This window comes from Diuraphis noxia, unplaced genomic scaffold (genome assembly GCF_037042655.1).
Source record: "Diuraphis noxia isolate RWA-SAM2 unplaced genomic scaffold, SU_Dnox_SAM2 contig0001, whole genome shotgun sequence".
Lineage (NCBI taxonomy): Eukaryota > Metazoa > Arthropoda > Insecta > Hemiptera > Aphididae > Diuraphis > Diuraphis noxia.
Genome location: NW_028301711.1, coordinates 102,057,948 through 102,075,681, shown reverse-complemented (window position 1 = coordinate 102,075,681; position 17,734 = coordinate 102,057,948). Strand labels below are relative to the sequence as shown.

The following is a 17,734-nucleotide window of genomic DNA, read 5'->3' as shown; positions in this document are numbered from 1 at the left end:
TCGACGAACAGCTGCGGTGATACGAGCGCGCGTGATGAAAAATTTAAAAGTAAAGTTAAAAAATTTAAACATAATGTTGATAATATATTTTTATATTTTTGGTAGATGGTAGTTGTTATGGTTTTATTACTATATTATTAGGCTATGGACCAATTGCGCTGCATATAATTTTGGGTCAGTGTACCAATTGCGCTTCTTATATTTTACGGTTAGTGTACCAATTGCGCTCTTTATATTTTACGGTCAATATACCAATTGCGCTTGTATTAAAATTTGCCTGATATTTATTGATCAATTGATTACTAGCTAAAGTGACTGGTTTTAATATATTTTATAACAGTATCGGGAATTTTATGAAACATTATTATTATCACGCACATATTTTGATCAATGATCACGGAAGTATGCATTTGAGTGATGTACGAAAACAAGTTTTCATTATCATCGGATATATTTTATCGGCCTAATTGTTTCGTTGCACACAATATACAATATAGTATATACAATACTATATAGAGTAACACGTCGATGTTACCCAATACTTATGTCTTGTTAGTCTCTTGGTATTAGTTCGAGTTGTTTCACGTTACAATATGGATCGTTTTACAAAAGCTCTGAGTGAAAAAAATAAACCATTATTAGTTCTAGATGATTTTAAGTTTCGAAAATGTACTATCTCAAAAAACGGAATAAAATGGAGATGTACAATTAAATCGTGTACTTCGAATTTTTTAAGTGATCTAAGTGAAACGGTACTTTTAAAATCTAACTTTGATCATAACCACGAAGCAAGTGTCAATATAAATAGACAAATTGTTGCAAATTCGTTAAAAAGAAAAGCAACAGACCAAGTTACAACACGACCGCTAAAATTAATTCGGAATGAAGTGCAATCAACTGCGTTAGATTTGACATTAAACGATGTTCATTCTATACGACGAAGCGTTTATCGTGCTCGTAGAAAAACGCTACCACCATTACCGAAAAATGTAACCGAAGTGCATACAACATTAAATAATTTGGATACTAATACATACAAGGGTGAGAATTTATTGCTTATAAATGACAATATGTTGAATATAATATGTTTTTCTACAATATCAAATTTAGAATTTTTATGTAGTTGTGACAAAATATTCGTCGACGGAACATTTGAATTTTGTTCTAAATTTTTTTATCAATTTTTTACGATACATGGTTTGAAAAATGGTCACTATATTCCACTTATATTTTCTTTACTGCCAAACAAGCTGTCATCCACATACGAATATTTATTTCGAGCTTTGATTAGTAAATGTGCAACATTCCCAGGTAGCAAAAATGTAATGATAATAATACTAAAATATTATTAATTCATTAGTTCTGAAATAATATAATTAAAATAATATACTATTGTTTTATTTACGTTACATGTATTATATTATTATAGTACTAAAAATAAAATATTATTATATTATTATTATGGAATTATGAAATTAATATTATTAATAAAACAATATAGAGTGGTTTTATTTTCAATAAACATATAATATTATTTTTAAGGTAACAATAAAATCATACTATATTATTATTAATGAATTACTAACTTATTATTATTTTCAGAACTATATGGTATCGTTTTATTTCCAATAAAATTATAATATTATTTTGCCAAACAGTAAAATCATACTATATTATTATTAATTCATTGCTATTATAACATATTATATTATTATGTTCTTTTGTTCTGATGAAGAAGGGAGTTTAAACCCAGCCCCACTCAGGACTCAGCCGCTCCTCAATATGGCACGTCATTCATTCAGCATAATATTGTGACGTACGCTTTGAGTACATTTTTGAACATATTTTTGTAATTTTAGATTCTGGGTGGAGCGAGGAAGCAAAGGCGTATTTATGGGAGGGGATATGGGGGTCATATCCCCCCCCCCTGGAAGCTTATTTTTTTTTTAAACCCTGTTTAAAACGATATTTTGAATATTTCGATAGTTGTATGAACATTGAACAACTATAATGAACTAACTTAACCTATATGAATGAAAATACATTTTAAAACATTTCCTACTTAACCGATTTCGATAATAAGAAAGAGGCGGCTATCTAGTTGTTGAATATAATATTGTTACCACGGTCTTAGATTGTTACTATTGTTGTTACTTATTTTTGCTGTGTGATTCAAAAATATTTCCAAACATAAATAAATTATTAAAAAATTTATGCACATTACCCGTTTCGACAGCGACCCCTTCCTCGGAGGAAGCTATAGTGATTTTACAATGATATTTATTTATTTTTTCTATCCTATAAACAAAATTTCTCCCAGAAAGAGTGCTTTAATTTAAACATACCTATTGTATCATCTTTTAGAAAATTAGATCAAGATGGTACTCTAAAGAGGTCATTTTTTAATTTTCTCAATAGTTATTTAACGCAGCTAGAAAAATCACTGAAAAATTTCGAAAAAACGGGATTTTATCAATATTTTTTTATAACGTTTTGCTTATCACCATAGAAAAGAATAAAATTTTAAAAAATACCTAATTCAGTAATTTCCACTTGGTATATTCGTATATTAATATATTATATTCAATATTAATGGTTACATATATTCATACATTTTCTTTCGTCCGCTCAGAATCGTGTTATTGAATGCGATCCTTGCATTTTAATCGAAATGTAATAATCGTATAATACGCTACCAGTCCAAGAAACGACCACCGCTGACCTACTCTTTTTTAATCTATAGTGGTGGTTACGTAAATTTTCTACTTAAATTCTTTACACTACATAATAATATATACCAGATACCACTAGCTACTATAATGTTTTATGTTATTTTTACGAAGGTGTATGGTAAAAATATTTATTGCAGCTTAAGTATATGCGCCCTGGTCCGTACGTGTATATTGTGTACCAAAATATGTATATTTATTTAAAAATAATTAAAAATTGTGTTATACACTTATTATATACATATATTATAGACATACGTGGCTACATTGTATATTGTATAATGTATATTATATTATAATAGGTACACTCCTCCGCCTTGCCGTCCATCATTTCAGTAGGTATACATCACTTTTACCGGACAAAGGTCAGTCGGCTGCCCAGCAAGAAACAAAAGTCAGTTGGGCACTTTGCCATCGAAATTATAAAACATGTTCTAAAATGCAACGTATTTTCATTATTTTCAAGCGATAGTGTTCTGAAATTCAGCGCATCGAATGCGTTGTTGCATCGAAACATCGTAGTTTCCATCGTAACATGACGTAACTAAAACCCGATTGTCTGATGGATTATGGATATGCGTTTAAAATCACTGATAAGGCCCGTTATCACTAACTATTGTCATAATTATTATTATTTTTACATTGATAACTGATACGAATAAATGAAGGTGTTCTGAAATAAAGCGATTTTTACCGATTTCATGTAGAATACAGTATTTCCATCAAGAATTGCAGCGTTGCATTACCGAAGGCGCAATAATGTACAATACAGTGTACTCAAAATTCTCATTATATAGCATTTCGACATTCGTAGAGACGTAGACGGTATACCATAGTTCGTACCACGGACTAAGATATAATGGACTGGCATCGAGTGCAATATCTGTGAGCCGAAAATGTTACGCGACGCGGGAGTGCGGGGGGAATTTGAGTCCGAATGATTTTAGCGCTATCTACAAAAGTCTAAAACAGTGCATCAAAAGAATAACCAATTTTATACTGCTGGCTGCTCGCGGCCTATTTGTAGATATTGCCACTAGGTGGCGTGCTAATCATTCGGACTTTTGTATGAGGGTGGAGAGGTGAAGAGAACATAACATTTGATGCTCGGTCCCTCCTACTCCCCCAGCCTTATCGATGCCAGTCCATTATATCTTAGTCCGTGGTTCGTACGTTCTATAAATAACTATGTGTTTATTGTTATTATTGTTATCAGCATAATAATTATACCACCGCCACGCGCTTGCTGGTCCGAGCGGAATGCGTGCCGCCGAACGTAATCTCCAATCGGTGAATTGGTCACAAATTTTGTGTTTTTAGCGTTGTACACATGGAGTATAATATCGTATAATGATCATTTTACATTTTCACTGCTCAGTGCTCATTGTATTGGTTATTGTTATTTCATTATTTGTTATTACTTTTAATTTTTATACTCTTGTAGTCTTGTGTGTCAATCGTGTTGTGGAAACACTGGAAACTTCGGTTCGTGTCATATTATTATAGTTATTAATTTAAAATTACCGCTAGAGTCGCGCAGTTACAGGCTACTAGGCATAGAGTAAGATTACTTCTCTTACTCTATGCTACTAGGTGACTAGGCCAGTTTTCAATTTTTCATTGCGCTGTCTACAGTTGTATACAGTATACTTGTATGTTGTATAGTATTTTATTATTTACTAGCCCTCCGTGCTAGTATTATTTATACTTTACTTATTTTCGGCAACAATAGGTAAGTAAATTACTGTATTAATATATAATATAAATTAAGTATAATACGCGTCACGATTCGATGGGGCATAGACTAGCTACCTATAAAATCTTACTACATTCACGCACATGCTTTCGTTGTCATGACTTCATGTAGGCTACATTCGCCTTACGCATTTAAATTTTAAACTTAATATTGTATGTGAAATTGTCTGTTAAATCTATACTGTTGTTTTTAATATTATGAGTCAGAATTAAATCAAAAACATCTTTGTGAATTTGTCTAAAAACTATCAAAGTTAAGAGCTAGGCAATTCTAAATCACATATACCTTGGTAGCTAGCTGCTTGGGATCTGATAACTGGTAATGAGCAAATACTTAAAAGTAATCTGTAAGTTTAGTTAATATGTCCATTCTGAACGCACATATTTTTGATAATATATGCTGTGTCGATGTGCACTCAAAATTTTAATTACAGTGCACAATACTAATCATTTACAATCGTAGCAAATCACAAATGTAAATTGTAAAAACCATTGAGGTTTAGACAATTATTAAGCATCACATGTTGTAGATTTCCAATAGGTCAGGTACATAATATATTATATTGAAGAAACAAAATTAAGTTTAATATAAGTAAACTAGGTAATTATGCTTTATTCTAAAAGACCTATATTATTATACAGTATCATTTCAATTAGTCTATACCAGTCTGTACGTAATCTAGGTGTTTAATGAGATTAATTATAAATAAATTACAGATACCTATATACCTACCTAACCATTTTTTGTTTATACCTAGTTCAAATATGAAAAAATCATTTCCATTAAGTTATCGATCAAAAAAAAGGCGAATTAATGAAGAATTAGAAGCCCATTATAATTCTGTTGAAGATAATTATTTTTTTATTGATGACTCAGATAGTATAATTGATAACTCTCCTAATAATTTATCACAAACTACAGAAAATAATATAGTTGAAACAAATAATAGCCCAAATAATAATGATTTTATATCAGATGATAGTGTAACGGATAATATCAATAAGACTCAAAATCATAATTTACATACTGAAAATGCTAATGATCTATTAAACATAAATATTTCAACTGATAGTGATGATTTTATATATTTTGATACAGATAAATCTTTTCGTTTTGAATTAGCTGATTGGTCAATACAAAACAAAATTCCACATACTGCTTTAAATAGTCTCCTATTAATTTTAAGAAAACATAAATGTTTTTCTACTTTGCCTAAAGATGCTCGAACTATTTTACACACAAAACCAGTAGAGTTATGTAAAATGCGAATTGTTGATCCTGGTAAATATTACCATTTTGGAATTGAAAATGGAATTAATAGATACTTTTCAACTTTTAATCTAATTGATCAACCTTCAAAAGAAATAAATCTTGTTATTGGTATCGATGGATTGCCTATTTCTAAAAGTAATTCCAATCAATTTTGGCCCATTTTAGCTTATGTGAGGTCAAAATGTAATGTTGTTTTTCCAATTGGACTATATTTTGGTACTGAAAAGCCAAATGATAGCGATGATTTTTTAAAAGATTTTGTAGACGAAGCAAAGCATTTAGTTGAAAATGGTCTATTGATTAATAATAGTATTTATAAGATATTATTAGATGTTTTTTGTTGTGACACTCCAGCGAAGGCCTTCATTTTGAAAATAAAAGGTCATAATGGTTTTTCTTCTTGCACAAGATGTGAAATTGAAGGAGAGTATAAAGAGAATCGGCTATGTTTTCCTTATTGTGATATTTCCAAGCGAGAAGCCAAACGAACACATAATAATTATGTTCATCAAACTGATATAAATCACCATTCACCATATACTACTATTTCAAGGATTGTGGAAATATCTGGTGTGAATGTTGTATCCTCTTTCTCCCTTGATTACATGCATTTGGTAACTCTTGGTGTAATGAAAAAACTCTTACTATTGTGGATCAAAGGACCATTAAGTGTTCGTTTATCATCTTCAAAAGTTAAACATTTAACCAATTTATCTTTAAGTTTCAAATCTAAATTTCCATGTGAATTTTCTCGGAAACCTAGATCTCTAGTTGAAGTGGCACGCTGGAAAGCTACTGAATTCCGTTCATTTTTGTTGTATGTTGGTCCTGTTATATTGAAAAACATTGTGTCTAATGATTGTTTAAAAAACTTTATGGCCCTCAATATAGCAATGATTATACTATTGTCTCCTAATCGTAGATCATTTATACAATATGCTGATGATTTGTTAAATTACTTTGTTGAAACATTTGAACAAATTTATGGACAGTATCTTGTATCTTCCAACATTCATGGATTAATTCATTTGGTAGATGATTTTAAACAGTATGGGCCTCTTGATAATTGCAGTGCGTTTCCATTCGAAAACTATATGAAAGTTCTAAAAAGTATGCTGAGGCAGCCTAATAAGCCTTTAGAACAAGTAGTAATAAGATATAATGAAAATGGAAACTTTAGTCTAAATAAAAATGAAACTGTCCAAAGTGATGAAAATGGCTTATTATTAGGACCACATAACGATGGACCTTTATTAAGTGGCTGCGTTAATCCACAATTCAGTTCTTTAGTTTTGGATAAATTTAAAATTAAATGTAAAATAGATGCTGATTCTTATTTTATTTCTAAAACTAATGAAGTTATAAAATTAATTAATATTGCTCACTCACATAACACTGGTGCAGTTGTTTTGATTGGCAGAAAATTTGAAATTAAGGAATTATTTTATGATAAACCTATAAGATCATCTTGCTTTGGAATATATATCGTTAAACAATTATCAACTAATTTATATTGTATGTGGACTATCAATGATATTCAAAATAAAGTTATGATATTATCATGCAATAAAGATTGCATTGCTATCCCTTTATTACATTCATCATAGTTGAGAAATTTAAGTTTGTATATAAAAAAAAATATATTTAAAATGTAGATTTTTAATTGTTTTGTAAATATCTGTTTTATTTGTACCTATCAACTATATAATATATAAGAACAATTGTATCTATGCCAGTTAGGCGAATAACCTATATATTTTAAATATTATACGGACAGTTTGTCATAAAATTATGCTAAAATTATAATACTTCTCTTTCAAAAATTACATTCATCATAGTTGAAAAATTTAAATTTGTATAAAAAAAAAAAAAAAATATTTAAAATGTAGATTTTTAATTGTTTTGTAAATATCTGTTTTATTTGTATCAACTATATAATAAGAACAATTGTATCTATGCCAGTTAGGCAAATAACTTATATATTTTAAATATTATGCGGACAGTTTTCATTAAATTATGCTAAAATTATAATACTTCTCTTTCAAAAATTCTACCAAGCGGATTTTTTTTTGGTCAATGTATGCTAAATACATATTACACAAGTAATTATAGTATTTTATCACAAATAAAAATTATTTAAATACCCTCTAATATATCTAGTTAATTATGTGAATTTTGTAAATGATCATATTACCTATCTCTAAATTTATTTAAACATTTTAAAGTTATTTTTTCAAACTACAGTTACCTATATTGTATTTTGGTGTATTAGTTGCGAGCATGTTAGAACATAATTTGTTTTCTCTCTTTGATAAATAAGTAACATTAAACATTTTGGTATGTTTTTAGCTTTAATATTATAGTGAATTGATAATAGGTCATATTATCAAACTTATAAATATTATCTAAGGTACATCATATTTTATAATTGATAGGTACATATTTTATTTTTAATACAAATTTTGGGGAATTTAAATATTAATATTTTACATAGTTATAAGTTAATTATAAACTTTTAAATAAAAATATCTATGATAGCCTATGATATGCCCTAGATAGTATCCCTATAAACCTTTAAGTTTGATAATAATAATAATAATAATTTACTCTAACATCAAAGCCAACAACACACAAAATTGAATTTTCTGAACATAATATTGCACATGGATCAGAGACAAAACACAAATGGAGAGAAGCTATCTATTATTGTGTTGCTTAATAAATTTACAACAGCATATTGTAATAAGTATTCACTATTCAAATCAATTTTAATTCTCTTTCAAGAATTTTGTGACAACTTATTTTAAAATGTTTTATTTTAACATTCTTAACTCTTATTAGTATAATATGTTAAATTATATAAGGGTTAAAATATCATAAGTTTATTTATATAACTATATAATATAATTGTAAAAAACAAATTAAGAGCATTATCATTTTGAAAAAGTTATTAAAAAAAAATTTTTCTATCTTTCAGTAGATAAAAATGTGGACTGTGGTGCATTTCATTAATGAAAATGCGGTTGAAGCTGTTCCTAGCCATTGGGTAAAAAAAGACGTTTGTGGTTGGCCAAAAAATAATATAAAAAAACATATACAATCTAGAACAATCCTTAATAAATATGGTTTTGATTATTTTCCTTCTAGAACGTTAAAAAAAGGCATTGGTAATTACAAGTTATTTACTTATTTAATGGATAGTATAATATATTTTTTGAGAGCGGTTATCAATTGATTTTTCTATAGCTAGTTATTTCGAAGCTAAGTCAAAAGCCAAAAAAGCTGAAGAAACATCTGATCTTTCAACTAATGATGAAATTCAGACCAAGATTAGAAGAAAAAAAGTATTGGTTCAAGATCCTCCGATTTTTAATCAATTGTTAAACGAAGGTAAATTTAAAACTATACAATTTTAGTGTTACTAAATTAACTATTAATTATAAACTTCTATATATAGGTAATTCATCAAAGTCTGATAATGACTATGAGACATTAAACAGTTGTAAAATTATGAGTTCACAAATTCCAGTTAAAAGAAGCTTATTTAATACAACTATTCCTAGTCCAGGTATTGTTCTAAAAAAAATTATGACTGTGTTTTAATATATGCCATAAGAATGAAGATAGTATAAATACTAACTAAATCTAACTATGAATTATAAACATTTTTCTATAGGTAATTTATCAAAATCTGATAATGACTATGAGACATTAAACAATTGTAAAATGATGAGTTCACAAATTCCAGTTAAAAGAAGATTATTTGATGCAACTTCATCTAGCCAGGGTATTGTTTTAAAAATAATAATGATTTTATTTTAATTAAAATAAAGCTCAAATATAATTTTGACATAAGAATTAAGATAGTGTGAATACTAATAATTATGTTATAATAATACTGTATATTAATAATAATAATAGTTAATACTGTATACACATATTATATGCCTTCGTTTAAAATAATATGTTTTATATTTTTTTTCAGATTTTTCAGATGATTTTTGTGGTTTAAAAAATAGTAACCAGAATGATATTCCTGATTCGCCAGATATTTTTAACTCTTTAACTGATTTAAAAGATTCATCTAATACTTATGGTAATCAATACTAGATTATTTCCTAATATATACTTTATAGTATATACAATATATTATATTTATACTTTTTATCAGGAACAATGCAAAGGTCAACTGTGGTTCACACAACTGCATCTCCATTTAAAGTCACTCCAGCAGATTCTAATCAATATGAAATCATTGAAGTAAACAAACCTTTAAGTAAAGGCTCCAGGATGCTTGATTCCAGTAAGGAAAAAACAATAAATGCACTTGCCATTCAAAACAGTTTCAAAATTAATTAGTTTCTAAAATGTTTTTAAACATATTCATAGTCAGTTTTATTATAAATTGATTAGTTATAATATTTAATTATTTGGAATATTAATGTCAACTATACTAAAAATAAATTCATTCATTTTACTATCTATATAATATTGTACTGTAACTATTTTAATATTAATACATATTTATTTATTGTGTATGAATATTATTTTACTTTTTATGTAATAACTGTTATTTCTACAGGGACATCTTCATTCCATGGTGCTATACATAAAAACAAACCAACTTTTAATGCTTCTCAACGTGAATCAATTTCTGATGGTAATTATTATATTAATCTTTTTTATTCTTATAATTTTCTTGGAAAAACATTTCATTGTTTATCTTTGTTGATATAGAAACATTGAAAAAAATATTGAGCGTAGTCATGAAAATTAAATATGATGTTGAGAACATTGGGCATAATCAAACACGAATGGACAACATTTTAACTGAAACTATTATAAATATGGGTAGTATTTCAAGTAGTAGTCATGAAAATTCAAACATTAATGATGATAATGATTATTGTTTGTTACTACCACTACGTAACGAGGACGAACTAAATAATTTTGAAGAAAAATTATTAAACAAGTCTTTCAGATTAAATGTTGTAAGTACTATTTAAAAATAATTTTTGAAATGATAAGATTGATAATAACTCTTTGAATATTTCTTATTTAAAATGTTGTATGATTTCCCTTTAATTTGTTTTCAAATTAAAATAATGATAAATCAGCTATAGGTATTAATTTTATTATTCCAGGTTAATGGTCTCAAAAGATTGGCGAAAAAATCATTGACATCAACAATAAGACAAATGTTAAGAACAGTTTTCGATGATGAATTTTTGAAAATATTTAGTTATGTTGGTCAGAAGAAAAAAAAGATATTTTCTTCATTAGCTTCATGTGCTATTATATTTGGTAATATTTTTTGAAAAATAAGAATTTATTATTAGAGGTAATTTATTATATATTTCCCAAGGTTGGTAGGCAAGCATTAATAAAAATAAATTACTCAAGTTAGGTATATGTTAAGAGAAATCGAAATTGATAAGTTAGAAGTTAACAATTAATAAATCTTAAATTTAACTCAATAAGTTAAAATTATATGAAAAAAAATGAATATAACTGTGTTTAAAAAAGGTTAATCTACTTTCTTTTAAAATTACTATGTGGATCCATAAAGAGTAACTGTTATTTCTAATTTCCTAAATTATAATAATAAACAATTTTATTGTCATGTTTAATCTACATTTGTAATTTTCTTTTTAATGTGGGCGGATCCCAAATAAACTTATATTTTTACCAAAGCGTGTAGCTATATAACTTTGAATTATTAATAAATATATAACCCATAACCTTAATAAAAATAAAAAGTTTTTGTTGTCAATGTTGGGGAGTAAAATATAATACCACTCCTACCTACCAAATGAGGCTTAATTTGTGCATACCTTAAATGGGGTTTAGCACATCAATGGTTAAACAAGTCCTTTTTTTATACACTATTACTTTTATTTACTTCTAATACTTCTTTGCACTTCCGTGTGTTTATATAACACGTACTTCTAAGCAGGTTCACAACAGTGGCTAGGATTTTCTGAAGGGAGGTGTTAATTATAAACATTAAATAATAAATATTATATATAATAATACGTACAAATTAAAACTTTTATTTTAAAGGCCAATAGATAATAATGAAAAAAAATAATATTTTATGAAATAAAATCCGTGCATTATTTTATATTTCATATTGTATGACGTGTAAATCGTAAGATTTACCTATGTTCCTATTTTATTGTATATAATGTATATTGTAATATATAATATGTAATAATAATGTAATATATGATACGGCTCAAGGGGGGTGTCATATCCACCAAAAACCCATCCTTGTATACGCCACTGGCTCACAATATTTATACACCTACTTAAATTAGTATAGGTATATTCTCTGTTCAATATCCACTTCACTGATAGCATAATATGATGTTCAAATCAGTTTATTAAAATAATAATCTGTATTGAATTTTTTTAGAAGCCATAAGAAAAATTAGAAGTTTTCAAGACATATCAAATTCAGATATCGAAATGCCAATAAAAATATATTTAGCCGGAGCAGCCTTTAGAAAAAAAAAATGATGTATGTGTATGGTTTATTAAAAAAAAATTGTAATAATCTACTATATAAAGGCAATGATTATGTTATATTTTCTATTATGAGAAATACCTGAAATTAAAGGAATTATTAGTTAAAAAATTTGAAATTGTATTGAATTTATTTATCCTAAACTGTTCAATAATCAATAATACATAACAAAATGCATGGTAAATTTATGTATGTATAATTATTATATGTATGTATGTATTATTCATAAACAAGCTGGTGTATAATTGGTATATTTATATACCTACAATATAATATCTAATCAATACTATTAATATTACAATTGAATTGGCACCTCAAATAATAAACAATAATAAACTAAATATTTCTATTAAAAGTTCCTTTTAAGGTAATCAGGTAATGTAAAATTAGTAATTAAATTATCAAAATGTATTATACTAATACAAATATGAAGAATGAGGCAGAGATTTTATTTTGGTGATTATTATAAAATATTTGAATATAAGGATATAATATGAATATATTATTATTAATATAATAATGTTTAAAAAATATATTAATATGATTTTTTATATTATTATAGAATTGTTATATTTGAAATTTAATAATATTATTTTTTTTATATTATTATTAAAATGTTATTTTTGAAATGTTATTATAATAATTTCAAACTTGCCAAATAATAATACTATATTAATACAGTTATATTATTGTAATGTATTTATATTCAATTAATAGTTATTGTGTAATATTACTTATTACATTTGTAATTTTATTATAATGTTATAATATTGTTATTTTGCTACCTGGGTTCAATCTCGATTTTAACCCAAAAACAGTCGTTGCCGATTTCGAACAAGCTATACATTTTGCATCTAAACAAGTCTGGCCTTCAATACTCCTAGTGGGATGTAGATTTCATTTATCTCAAGCTTGGTGGAGGAATATTCAAAGTTGTGGACTACAGACAGAATATAAAAACCCTAATTCTGAAGTAGGAAAATGGCTGCATTTAATTTTTGGTCTGTCGCTTTTTCCACACGAAGAAGTGGAGGATGTGTTTGTAGAAGAAATAATGACGATTCAACCAATTAATTCAAATCTAACCAAATTTACTAATTATATTGTTGAAAACTATATATCATCTAATTCTACATTTCCCCCGATACTATGGGCGTCTAATTCAATAAGTTCTGAACGTACGACTAATGCATGTGAAGCTTTTCACGCTTCATTTTCTAAAAACTTTTATTCTCCCCATCCAAATATTTTTGTATTTTTAAAAGTAATAATTGAAATTCAGACTAGCACGTATATTGCAATAAATAGTACAGAACATGATAAATATATTTCAAATAGAGCATATTTAACAAAAAAATTAACAATCAATTCTTATATCGAGAAATACAAATCTGGCGAAATTAGCAGAAAAGAATTTTTAAAAATTGTGTGTTATTATTATTGTAAAAAGGTTTAAATGTAAATTATGTAAATGTACCTATTAGTCCTCCCGAAAAACTTGTGACTGGTTAGTATATTTATTAATATATTTGTATTATATATTTTTTTAAATTAGAATGTTATTATTATACCTCGTGGTGACTAAATGAATTATTTTAATATTTAATGTAATTGCCCTGTTATAGTTATAATTATAATCTCCTTTCCTCGTAGTAAAAAAATTTATTATTGATCAAATATATTATTCTGTAAACTAACCATATTATATTATTCTAAATTGTAATGCCATGTTCAAATTATCATTTAAAAAAATATTATTATTATTAAAGCATGCAAAATACAAACATCATGATTACCTTAAACTCAAAATCTTATTACTTTATGATTTAACCACCTATTTTCTGATTATTATTAATATTATTTTATTTTAGATTTCATTGACTAAACTGTATAAACCTTGTAAAACTGTATAATACATCTCACAATATATTATGCATTTATACTCGCAAAAAAACAGTTAATATGTAATAAAAACCAAAAATATGTTCATATATATATTTAATCAAATAATAAGTTTTCCTAAGGTAATGTAAAATGTGTTGAGCGCAATTGGTCTATCGACCCTAAAATTTTTAGAGCGCAATTGGTCTATCGACCCTAAAATTTTTAGAGCGCAATTGGTCTATCGACCCTTAAATGTTTAGAGCGCAATTGGTATATGAAAAGGTAATTTTAAGCGCAATTGGTAAACTCCCTATTATTATATTATCGTACCTTTACTTCCTTGGAGATGACTTTGCACACCCGTCATCGCCTACCTGGAGGTCCGTGTCCCAAAATGACAACGGATTATTGTATTGTCATCCAAGACCAATTTCTCATCGTTAAAAAGTGCCTCAAATCGAGGGCGCAAGATTTGATTACAGACAAACAGACCTGTAAGCGACCTTAAGAAAAGTGTGTATAAATAGAATAAATGAGTATTAATTTTTATACTTACGTAACTTACTATTGAGTATAAACCATGGTCTGGTGGTTGGGTCATTGAGTGTTTTATTCGTCTTAGTAGTACATATTTTTTTAATCAGGTTTTACAGCAGTGTTATTATGGCATTAACTACTATTTTTCTGGACTGGTTCGGTGTAAACCTGGTATAAGAGTTACACTATTTCAAAAAATAGGTAGTAATTTCAAAGGACCCCCGCTGTCCTGGATAAGGTAAATTGGGTAAATAGTTTTTATTTTAATTTTTTTAATTTTTCTAATTTAAAAAAAAAATCTACCAAGATTAATTTTATTATCTTTCCACTATAGATAATTTTTGTACTGAAGAATCGGGTAATTTGCATATTTGACTTGAGTTGCAAAATAAGTTACTAACCAGCGTGTCGTATATAGGAATTTTTTATGGAGGGGCCCAGCTAATTTTCCAAACACATTTAAGCTCCGCTCAGAAAATATTAATATATATTATATTAGTATTAGATGTCCAGATAGGTGTTTATGGGGTCAATTTTGAGGTCCCGAACCCCATGGACCGGCGGTAAATACTAACATTTTCACGAACACCTGACGAATGACAAATTCACATCAATTGTACACGAATTTACTCATTCGCGTCGATTCGTGAATAGTTATGGGCCAATTTTGTACCTATATTTCATTGATAAATTATATGATAAGTAAAGTAGTAGACTAATTAAAATTATTATTGGACATTAAATCGTGTTATCAAATAGAAACTCCAATGTAAGTATTGGTTATATTAGTTAACAAGATTTGGAATTTTACCAGAAATATACGATGGGGTGTAACAAGGATGTAATTATTTTTTGGCTGCAACATTATAGAAAGGTAGATAGATGACGATTAACGTTTGGATATTTATAACAAACATTATTTAGCTGTATGGAGGAATAACACATTAAAATTACAAGCGTAAAATATATTTGCAAAAAAAATTAATGGGAAATGAAAAAAAATATCTACCTCGTAGTATGCATTTGCTGAAATATTCTATTCTCGTAATGTTAGGTATATTTCTACCCGACTGTAATTTTTGATCGATAGAACAAAATTTGTATTTTACGAAGTTATAGTACGAGTAGTACGACTAATGAAAAAATACTGTTAGGATTATGTCAATAGCATTGCAACGAACATTATGTTTTTATAATTTTTTAATTTTTTTTAAAAAATATCGATCTGAGATCTATTATCTTAGATCGAAATTCATAAAAGTTTTTCTTTTTAATTCTAAGTTTTGAGAATTTAATACAAAGCTCATAATATATTTTTACAATAGCAGTTGAAAAATAAAATAAATGTATAGCCAAAATTTTTTTTTTACGTGTATTCAAATTTTAATTTTGACAACATACGTAAAAATCACAAAAAATCGTAAATTATTTTATCCTAGAAATTCATAAAAAATGTTCCTTTTATACCTAAGATTTGAAAATTTAATACAAAGCTCCTAAAATATTTTTACAATAGCAGTTGAAAAATACAAGAAATGTATATACTCACATTTTTTTTTTTACAAGCATTTAAATTTTAATTTTGACAACATACGTAAAAATCATGAAAATTTGCAAATTATTATAAGCTAGAAATTCATAAAAAATTTTCTTTTTAAATCTAAGATTTGAAAATTTTATACAAGATTCCTTACAAATTTGTCAATCTTTATCGCAAAAAAAATGTCCACCGGAAATTCAAATTAAATTTTTATTAGCATTTGAATTTCAAATATTGACAAAAATTCGTCAAAACCATGAATATTTGCGAATTTTTTTGTAATTCAAAATTCATAATATTGTTTGTAACTTTAAAACGAATGACCATTGGTACATGAAATGTTCACTGAATGTTTATATAAGTACCTATATTCTATCCACCATGAAATTTTTAAAAATTTTGATCTATCCAATTTTCAATCATTATTAGTTTTTTTTTAAATTAAAATTGATAAAAATTTATTTTTTAGGTAGAAAATCTTAAAAATTTAATACAAGGCTCTTAACATATTATTACAATAGCAGTTGAAAAATAAAAGAAATTCATAGTTAAAATTTTTTTGATAAGCATTCAAAGTTTGAATTTTGACAAAATACGTAAAAATCACAAAAATTCACAAATTATTTTAAGCTAGAAATTCATAAAAAATTTCCTTTTTTAAACTAAGATTTAAAAATTTAATACAAGATTCCTTACAAGTTTTTCAATCTTTATCACAAAAAAAATGTCCACCGGAAATGCAAATTAAATTTTTATAAGCATTTGAATTTCAAATATTGACAAAAATTCGTCAAAACCATGAATATTTGCGAATTTTTTTGTAATTCAAAATTCATAATATTGTCTGTATTTTTATCTAAGGTTAGGTAAAATTCAACAATAAGTTTTCCATAAGTTTTGCTTCAAATAGCTATAGAGAAAATTTGAAGCGTCATTATAGGAAAAATATTTTGAGCGTTTGAGTTTTAAATTTTTATGAAATCGCGTAATGATAACGATTTATCCTCAAACCAGGTATATGTATATCTATATGATAATATAAGGTATTATGAATTTATGAATTATGATAACTACATGATAACTACACTAATTGATTAACCATGCCTTATGCAAAATGCGTCTTAATTGAAAAATAAAATATTTGTTTCAAAATAGAATATATGACAATATTTAAATATAATATATCCTAGACTGACAAATCGTCTCCGTTCAGAATCGTTTTTCGTATACAATGATACCTATCATTGCATTCAAATTTAATCCCATCCATTACAGTAACCTACTGTACAGCAGATCGACATCCACGACTTACCCGCTTTTTTTCAGTTGTTTTAGATGTGGAATTTGTATATTATGGCATTATGTTACAGAAATAGAAAAAAATTAATTTAATTAATAAGAAAATTCGGAATACCTACGCAGTACGGACTAAATGAGTATATTGCATGGTTTTCTATATGTATAAAAATATTATGTCAGACAATAGA

General features: G+C 26.7%; 2 protein-coding genes across 5 annotated transcripts; both read left to right on the top strand.

Annotated features, from left to right (window-relative positions):
• The first annotated feature begins 4,090 nt into the window (after window positions 1-4,090).
• Window positions 4,091-12,540, top strand: LOC149062922 (uncharacterized). Of its 4 annotated transcripts, none has more exons than XM_089216957.1 (11): window positions 4,091-4,214; window positions 8,735-8,924; window positions 9,004-9,147; window positions 9,215-9,325; window positions 9,434-9,544; window positions 9,743-9,853; window positions 9,929-10,060; window positions 10,340-10,417; window positions 10,495-10,748; window positions 10,902-11,061; window positions 12,176-12,540. In XM_089216957.1, exons 2-11 carry the CDS (start codon window positions 8,744-8,746, stop codon window positions 12,277-12,279), a joined length of 1,386 nt encoding a protein of 461 aa, XP_089073083.1. In that variant the 5' UTR covers window positions 4,091-4,214; window positions 8,735-8,743; the 3' UTR covers window positions 12,280-12,540. The 4 variants fall into 4 exon arrangements, with proteins under 4 accessions (XP_089073083.1, XP_089073081.1, XP_089073080.1 ...); XM_089216955.1 differs by lacking the exon at window positions 4,091-4,214 and adding an exon at window positions 4,239-4,461 and having other exon boundaries at window positions 8,738-8,924; window positions 12,176-12,539; XM_089216954.1 differs by lacking the exon at window positions 4,091-4,214 and adding an exon at window positions 4,239-4,461 and having other exon boundaries at window positions 12,176-12,538.
• Window positions 4,471-7,439, top strand: LOC149062923 (uncharacterized). The gene has a single exon (XM_089216953.1). It carries the CDS (start codon window positions 5,175-5,177, stop codon window positions 7,362-7,364), a length of 2,190 nt encoding a protein of 729 aa, XP_089073079.1. The 5' UTR covers window positions 4,471-5,174; the 3' UTR covers window positions 7,365-7,439.
• Window positions 12,541-17,734: the final 5,194 nt, after the last annotated feature.

Bases quoted from the DNA above. Each gene is read 5' to 3' on its own strand.
- LOC149062923 (XM_089216953.1), top strand. From the start codon at position 5,175: ATGAGATTAATTATAAATAAATTACAGATACCTATATACCTACCTAAC.
- LOC149062922 (XM_089216957.1), top strand. From the start codon at position 8,744: ATGTGGACTGTGGTGCATTTCATTAATGAAAATGCGGTTGAAGCTGTT. The intron at 9,854-9,928 runs GTAATCAATACT...ACTTTTTATCAG, and splicing joins AGATTCATCTAATACTTATG to GAACAATGCAAAGGTCAACT. The intron at 11,062-12,175 runs GTAATATTTTTT...GAATTTTTTTAG, and splicing joins TTCATGTGCTATTATATTTG to AAGCCATAAGAAAAATTAGA.